This window comes from Xenopus laevis, chromosome 3L, assembly GCF_017654675.1.
Source record: "Xenopus laevis strain J_2021 chromosome 3L, Xenopus_laevis_v10.1, whole genome shotgun sequence".
Lineage (NCBI taxonomy): Eukaryota > Metazoa > Chordata > Amphibia > Anura > Pipidae > Xenopus > Xenopus laevis.
Window position 1 is genome coordinate 5,886,015 of NC_054375.1, and position 8,922 is coordinate 5,894,936.

At 41.5% G+C, this 8,922-nt stretch overlaps 1 protein-coding gene across 1 annotated transcript; it reads right to left on the reverse strand.

The window, feature by feature from the left end:
- Positions 1-3,087: 3,087 nt before the first annotated feature.
- Positions 3,088-6,622, reverse strand: LOC121401368. Its single transcript, XM_041585898.1, has 3 exons — positions 5,924-6,622; positions 3,609-3,645; positions 3,088-3,353 (listed from the first exon to the last, which is right to left on the reverse strand). Exons 1-2 carry the CDS (start codon positions 6,565-6,567, stop codon positions 3,639-3,641), a joined length of 651 nt encoding a protein of 216 aa, XP_041441832.1. The 5' UTR covers positions 6,568-6,622; the 3' UTR covers positions 3,088-3,353; positions 3,609-3,638.
- Between the last annotated feature and the right edge of the window lie 2,300 nt (positions 6,623-8,922).

Consider the following 8,922-nt stretch of genomic DNA (forward strand, 5'->3'; position numbering starts at 1 on the left):
AAATTGTCCACCAAGCCATGGCTGAGCTGTGAGCCCTTCACCAAGGCTTGACTGAGTTCCAAATCCTCCACCAAGGCTTGGCTGGGTTCCAAATCCTCCACCAAGGTTTGGCTGAGTTCCAAATCCTCCACCAAGCCTGGGTTGAGGTGCGAATCTTCCACCAAGCCTTGACTGAGCTGCAAACCCTTCACCAAGCCTTGGTTGGGATCCAACTCCTACACCAAGCCTTGGCTGGGATCCGACTCCTCCACTAAGCTTTGGCTGGGATCAGACTTCTCCACCAAGCTTTGCCTTGGATCGGACTCCTCCACCAAGACTTGGCTGAGTTCCTTATCATCCACCAAGCCTTGGCTGAGCTGCGAATACTCCACCAAGCCTTGGCTGAGTTTAGAGTCATCCACCAGCTTTGGCTGGGATCCGACTCCTCCACCAAGCCTTGACTGGAATTCAACTCCTCCACCAAGCTTTGGCTGGGCCGACTCCTCTACCAAGCCTGGGCTGTGATCTGACTCCTCCACCAAGACTTGGCTGAGTCCTAAATCCTTCACCAAGACTTGGCAGAATTCTGAACCCAAATTTGCATATATTTCCAAGCCAAATCCTGGGTTCAGTTAACCCCTACTGAAAACTATTGAAAGCTGTGAAAACGTTCTCCCTTCACTTGAGCAGAGAAATTTATAGTCAGGATTTTCTAATTTTATTTCTATTTTAATTTTTTTTTGAGAAATCTTGACGATTTGGAGGCGTAGTTATCAACATGTTACAAATCCGTTGTGCTGCGTTTCTCCCACCCTGACCTGTCCCACAAATGATTTTGGCAGATACTCCACGGGATCCGCTTTGTCCCCAGGGTTTCTAAGCTGCTGTAATACACAAAATTGTTTGTCTCGAGTTTGTATTTATTTTAAAAGAAGTTTTATTTTTTTGTTTCTGTTACAAGAAATTCCGTGATGTTTCTGCCGTACTTTAAAATGTTTTTATGACTGGTAACCTCCCTTTCTTTCTCCCCACCCCGTTTCTTTCTATTTTCCAAATTTTGTACCCATTCACCCCGCTGACCATCTTCAGCCCCCCGCATCTTGCCCTTTATTATTATGATTTTTTTTTTCTATTAAGTTTTCCTTTTCTCATGTAAATTTGTAAAATGGGGAAATATCCATTTTGGTTAGAGAGCATGGAAACTTGAAAAAAAAACATGAAAAAAAAATTCCAAAAAAAAGTTTGATAGCTGAAATTTAAAGTGAAGAATACTATTTCTGTGTAAAGTTATTTAAAGAATTGTATTATATTAAAAGGCAAAAATGGTCGCTGAACCTGATGTGAATATGAGAACACATATAATAAAGGTTGACTGCATGGAACAAAAATCTCACGTCTTTTATTATTTATAATAAAAAATATTTTATTATTTTTGTAAAAACACGTTATGATCAACAGATGAATGTTTTCAATATGAATAACCACCAAAAATGGCACATAAATTGGTTCTTTACTAATGGTGCGAAAAAGTGAAATCCCTCAAATTTAATTGGACTCATTTGTTAAAATAATACAATTTGTATTTTATTTATTCAAACATATAAAATATATAGTCAATAATGTACCCCCTACTGTAAATGATAAGGATATTAGAAGTCACTGAGGGGTTCTGTGACCATATAAAGGCACAAGGCTGCAGGCTGAGTTATACAGGGAACTCTGAGTATAACTCATGTATTATAAGGGATAATGTTCCCCCTACTGTAAATGATAAGGATATTAGAAGTCACTGAGGGGTTGTTCTGTGACCATATAAAGGCACAAGGCTGCAGGCTGAGTTATACAGGGAACTCTGAGTATCACTCATGTATTATAAGGGATACTGTACCCCCTACTGTAAATGATAAGGATATTAGAAGTCACTGAGCGGTTGTTCTGTGACCATATAAAGACACAAGGCTGCAGGCTGAGTTATACAGGGAACTCTGAGTATCACTCATGTATTATAAGGGATAATGTACCCCCTACTGTAAATGATAAGGATATTAGAAGTCACTGAGGGGTTGTTCTGTGACCATATAAAGGCACAAGGCTGCAGGCTGAGTTATACGGGGAACTCTGAGTATCACTCATGTATTATAAGGGATAATGTACCCCCTACTGTAAATGATAAGGATATTAGAAGTCACTGAGGGGTTGTTCTGTGACCATATAAAGACACAAGGCTGCAGGCTGAGTTATACAGGGAACTCTGAGTATCACTCATGTATTATAAGGGATAATGTACCCCCTACTGTAAATGATAAGGATATTAGAAGTCACTGAGGGGTTGTCCAACTCTGAGCTGGTGCTGGCTTCTTGGGGGGAGTCCTGAATGCAAGGAATCAGGGGTGTCTACACATCACACAGAATAATATAAGTAAATTGCTCTGGGGACCTTTTCTTGGACATTCTCCTAGAATGCTGGGGCGACTACTTTCATGTTTTATTTGCCCCAAGGACAATAGAATTAAATCGAAGGACATTTCCATGGCGCACCCCCCACCGAGTGCTCTGAGATTGGTGGACTCTCTGGAACAGTGTAGAGCCCCATTGCCACACTAGACCATTAGAAGTCACTGCCCTGTTAAGTGACAATGGAGAAGATGTTGTGGCCTCTGGGAAGTCCGACATGTCTGTAACCTCTGGAGAGTTCCAGAAGGACCAACACTCAACAAGGGAAACAGTATTTATTACTCCATCTAGTGACGCCAGAAACTAATTGGTCATCCTCGTCTCAGCTGGAGTCTCCACTTTATCTAGCGAATCTAGAGAAGATATGGTAGACCTAGAAGATCACACACTCCCTATCCAATTAAACTACTTAGGAAAAGATTTGTCAGACCTAGGCCTGGTTGGTTCCATCTCAGAAAGAGCCTACAGGATAAACAGCTGGAATAATAAAATGTACTACTCCAGTCAGTGACTTAAGAGAAGATTTCCAACAAACGAATTACCAGCTTATCCCCAATCTGTGCAATAGCAGGCACTCCTTTCAAAGGTCACACCGTATAGACCTCAATTGGCATCAGCAAGAAGATAGTGAAAGGATGCCATAGACTGCAGAGCTCTGCTGCGTTAGTGCTTTATTGTACACACGACATGTTTCGAGTCACATGGACCCTTTCTCAAGTGTAACAATCACATGATCAAACCACATCTTATAGCCTTAATTGCCAAACAGTGCTCCTCCTCCCACCAATTAACTCATTAGTCCAGAGTAAAAGTGTAAAATAGGTAGAAAACATAGAACGTATAAAACGTTTAAAAGTCCCAGTGATCTCCAGTGTACATGTAGTGTCCAAGTGCCAAGGTTCCATATCTTCAGATACACTCTATAATAAAAGACAAAAATCCAAAAAAACCCACATCACCTTAGTCCAAAAAAATGGACAACCGCTATTTAATTTAAAAACATTTAAAATAGATATTCACATAAGAAAGGTGGTACTATCCTTTTTTGGATCTACCTGTCCTGACAATCCAAGAATACATGCATAACTGTGCCTTTCCACAATTATTCTAGAGATACATTCATATTAGACTATTATATTAAACAATACGATTTAAAGCAATCGCTTCTCCCTTACCTTACCCCCAGCTGAGAGGATAGGCATCACTTAATATCTGAAATAAATAAGAGTAAATATTACAATTCTTATAAAAAGCATTTCAAACTCCAGGCATCATTAAGCCCAACTGGGGCTAGTGAATTCAATTTAGAAATCCATTTGGCTTCACGTTGTAGCATCTTTTGCTTAAAGTTACCACCTCGACTTAATGGTTGTACTACTTCGAGGACCACCCATTTCAATTGCCCGTGGCTATGTTTTGCCTCATTAAAATGTCGGGCTACAGTCGTATCTGTCTGAGATCCTGGTTTATAATTCCTTATGTCCCCTTTATGCTCTTTAATCCTGGTTTTTACATTTCTAATTGTTTGCCCCACATAGACTAGGCCACATGGGCACTTCAACATGTATATGACCCCTTTCGATTCACATGTGGCATAGTCATTCAAATTTAGTTTATTGCCTTTAGTGGGATGATTAATGCTTGACCCTTTTATTATCGAGGCGCAACAGACACAATTCAAGCACGGAAAGGTACCTTTCTTCTGTATTCCCAGGAACATCTGTTTCTTTTCTATAGGTAACTCTGAAGGGCATAGCATGTCCCTAATACTCATGCCCTTCCTGTAGCAGAACCGTGGGGGATCCTTAAATAACTTCCCAAAAGTCTTATCTCGTTGGAGAACAGGCCAATATTTCTTTATAACCTTTTCTATATTTTTGCTATGTCTAACGAATTTGGACACAAACATACTCCGGTTATCCTTCTGTCTCACCTGCCGACTTTTTTGTAACAGTTCTTTCCTTGGTATAGACTTTACTTCCTCCATTACTTTTTTGACATGCTTAGACTCATATCCCCTTTGTACAAACCGCTCACTTAAGGACTGGCCAGCCCTTCTATAATCATCATCTGTAGAGGCAATCCTTTTGGCCCTTAAAAACTGACCCTTACGGATTGCTTTAACGGTACTTGGGTTATGAAAACTCTGGGCATGGAGTAAGTTATTTCTATCTGTTCCTTTTCTATACAAGTTAGTGCTAATCGCCCCATTACGAATAGTGAGTTGAACATCTAGGAAGTTTAACTTTTCAACCGTAAACTGTATAGTCTCGTGTGACCCATTTGCTTCATTAACCATCTCATTTAATCCATCCATGGTCCCATTCCATAGTATCAGGATATCATCCACATATCTAAGATATAATATGATATGTTCACTTAACCTGTGTCTCAGGAAGAATTTCTCCTCTAATCTGCGAACAAACAAATTGGCAAAAGAGGGGGCGACCGGGGCACCCATCGAGGTCCCCTGTCTCTGCCAATAGTACTCCCCTCCAAATCTGAAATAGTTTTTACACAACACCATTGTCAAGCAATCCAACAAAAAGTATACCAACTGGGTATCAACCGTGGTATCCAATAGTGCTTCCTCGATATACCTAATCCCTTCTTCCTGGGGAATGGAAGTATAAAGACTCTGAATGTCTATACTGGCTAGAACTATACCATTAGGTAAAGGGGGTAGGTCCTCAAGTCTGCACAATAGATCATTCGTATCTTTCAAACACGTAGGAATCTCTGTAACCATTGGTTGTAAGTAGGCATCCACAAACTGTGCAAGAGGCTCTAAGATAGACCCCACGCCGGATACTATAGGGCGCCCTGGTGGATTGAGCAAAGATTTATGTATCTTAGGAAGAAGATACAGTACTGGTATCTTTGGATGGGCATTAATCAAGAAATCTTTAACATTTTTAGGAATAACATTGTTGTCAAATGCCTCTGTAACCATTAAATCGACCGCTTCCTTTATCTCATCTGTTGGATTATAACCCACTTTTTCGTAATGTCCAGGCATCATCAATTGTCTATTGGCCTCATTTACATACATTGTATGGTCCATTATTACCAATGCACCGCCTTTATCGGCCTTCTTGATTACTATATTTTTATTCATTTTTAACCCATCAAGTGCCTTTTTTTCCTTTAACGTTAAATTGTATCTAAGTTTTTTTTGCTCCATTTGTTCCCAAATATGCTTAACCTCCATACCAACCAAATGCTCAAACATATCTAGGGAGACGTTCTCTATTTCAGGCATAAATTCACTCCGCTGGGTAAACTTTCTAACCACCTCTTTAGTTTGTTCTACAGCTGGTACATTGGCAAAATACATTTTCAGTTTTAGACTACGTACAAACTTTTTAAACTCTATATCCCAATCAATCACGTCCCCGCAATAAGTCGGTACAAAACTTAAGCCCCTATTAAGCACAGATTGTTCATACGCCGACAGTTTGTATGAGGAAATGTTCACCACAAGATTTACCTCTTGTACGATTGTGTTCTGCGTGGATAATCTTCCCTCTGAAGAGGGGCCCTGGGATTCTTTCGATGCCCTTTGCCTCTTGTACTGTTCTCTCTTGCGGGTCCCACATCTTGGCCCGCCTGGCTTTGACCTAAAAAAGGAAAAGAAACACATTGTGCCGCTCCTCGGTCTGCTGACGAATCTAGTAGCTCTTCGCTTGACGTTTGTTCACTGTAATCGCTCGAGTACTGCTGAGAGGGATACCGTTGTGGGGGATATTGTTGTGGATAGGAGCGCCGATATCCTCCTTGTGCTCTTTTTGGATATCCTCGAGGGTGTCTGTAACGGCTCTCTGTCAAATACACTTCTCCTTCAGGAGCTTGCAGGCCGATGTTCGGGTTCCTCCGCCCCCACCGCTGCCTATTCCGCTCCTCTCTCCAAGTGTACACCCGCCGTTGGAGGTAATCTTGTGTATCCCGTTCAAATTTCGCCGCCTTTCGCTCTGTAATAGCAGCACGTAGTTTAATCAGCGTTTCCGCTTGTTCGTTAAAGGTCTTCTGTGCCGCCTCCTCTGACTCACTTTGCCTCACTTCCACTTTCAGCCTCTCGATTTCTTCACGGATCGGCTGAACTTTAACTTGCAACCTATCGATTGTAAGTAACATTAAATCCAAACTGCATTTGTTACAAATCTCCTCCCATCTCTGGATTAGTACAGGGTCATCAGGACAAAGATTTTTTGGATTTTTGTCTTTTATTATAGAGTGTATCTGAAGATATGGAACCTTGGCACTTGGACACTACATGTTCACTGGAGATCACTGGGACTTTTAAACGTTTTATACGTTCTATGTTTTCTACCTATTTTACACTTTTACTCTGGACTAATGAGTTAATTGGTGGGAGGAGGAGCACTGTTTGGCAATTAAGGCTATAAGATGTGGTTTGATCATGTGATTGTTACACTTGAGAAAGGGTCCATGTGACTCGAAACATGTCGTGTGTACAATAAAGCACTAACGCAGCAGAGCTCTGCAGTCTATGGCATCCTTTCACTATCTTCTTAAGAGAAGATTTGGCAGGCCTAAATTTGGTCAGTCTCATCTCATCTGAAGTCAACCCTTTGTACAGCAAACCTGGAGGAGATGTGGTAGGCCCAGAGGCAGTTGGAATAGCAGAAGTGACTTCCCCATCCACAGAAGATCAAGTAGATCAAACAACAACTGGAGAGGGTGCTACCCCTTCCACTGACACCCCAAAAGATATGGTTTACTTCAAATCAGCTGGAGAAACCATTGCCTTCACTGATACCAGTGACGACCCAGTAGGCTCAAACATAGCTGGAGTGGCAAGTGTCACTACCTTTCCTGCCAATGACTTGTATGAGGGTCCAATGTCAATAATATTCTGCAGAGACCTGCCTGAACTGATAAGTGAAGCTGAAACAAGGAGGGAGAGATTCCCGCTAGGGGCTTCAGACATATTGCTGGACATGGCCACAGCCGATAACCTCAGAAGAACCTCAAATCTGTGTCTTGGGCTAAAATAAAGCAAAATCACCCAGATGTGGCCGAGAGATTCCAGAATTTGCAGGTCTTCAGCATCCAGAGCTTCTCCTCAGGACAACACTACTGGGAAGTGGAGACAATTGCAGCGGGACAATGGAATGTATGAATGGCCTATGCAAGCCTGGGGAGGAAAGGATCAGGATGCCATTGGAAATAACAAAAAGTCCTGCTGCCTGGCTAGATTTTCCATGTGCTGCCTGTCGGATTTTCAAATAAGATGATTATTAACTATAAGAATATTCAGGTTTATGAATGATAACGTATGATTATTTTACTCAATAGAATACATATTCATGATTGATATTATGCATATTTGATAAATCATATAGTGTTGAGTAATGAATGTTATATTTTGTTTTATATAAATTAATGTTTAGTTGGTAAGAAACTTCTGTTCGGAAAAGGATGTTTTATCAGACTCCGAACACAGGTGTATAACCTTTATGCTTAAAGCAAATCTCAAAGGTTGTATATTCCTTGGTGTCTGTGTGAATAACATGAGAACACCTTGAAGGATTTTACAAACTATCCACAGTATAGAGCACACCTGTTTGAGAGTAGTGAGGGGCGAATTTATTCGCCAGGCGCGAATTTGCGCGTTTCGCCGCCAGCGAATAAATTCGCAAAACACCCGCGAAAATTCGCGGCAAAAAACGGGCGCCGGCGTTAAAAACGAGACGCCGGCGCCGTTTCGCGAATTTTTCGTAGTTTCGCGAATTTCGCACGAATCGAATTTTTCGACGAATCGAAACGTCGCAAATTCGCCCCTTCACTATTTGAGAGGGTAATAATTAATCAAGGACAGACCAATTTTGAATGGCTAGTGTATTCACAAGTATATTATATGTACCAAAAGTATTTATTCGCCAGGCGCGAATTTGCGCATCTCGCCGCCAGCGAATAAATTCGCGAAACGCCCGCGAAAAACTTGCGGCAAAAATTCGCCGGCGTCAAAATTTTTTTTCCCCAAAAAAACGGACGCCGGCGTCAAAAACGGGCGCCGGCGTCAAAAACGAGACGCAGGCGCAGTTTCGCAAATTTTTCGCCGTTTCGCGAATTTCGCACGAATCGAATTTTTCAACGAATCGAAACGTCGCAAATTCGCCCATCACTATTTGAGAGGGTAATAATTAATCAAGGACAGACCAATTTTGAATGGCTAGTGTATTCACAAGTATATTATATGTACCAAAAGTATTTATTCGCCAGGCGCGAATTTGCGCATCTCGCCGCCAGCGAATAAATTCGCGAAACGCCCGCGAAAAACTTGCGGCAAAAATTCGCCGGCGTCAAAAAATTTTTCCCCAAAAAAACGGACGCCGGCGTCAAAAACGAGACGCGGGCGCAGTTTCGCAAATTTTTCGCCGTTTCGCGAATTTCGCACGAATCGAATTTTTCGCACGAATCGAAACGTCGCAAATTCGCCCATCACTATTTGAGAGGGTAATAATT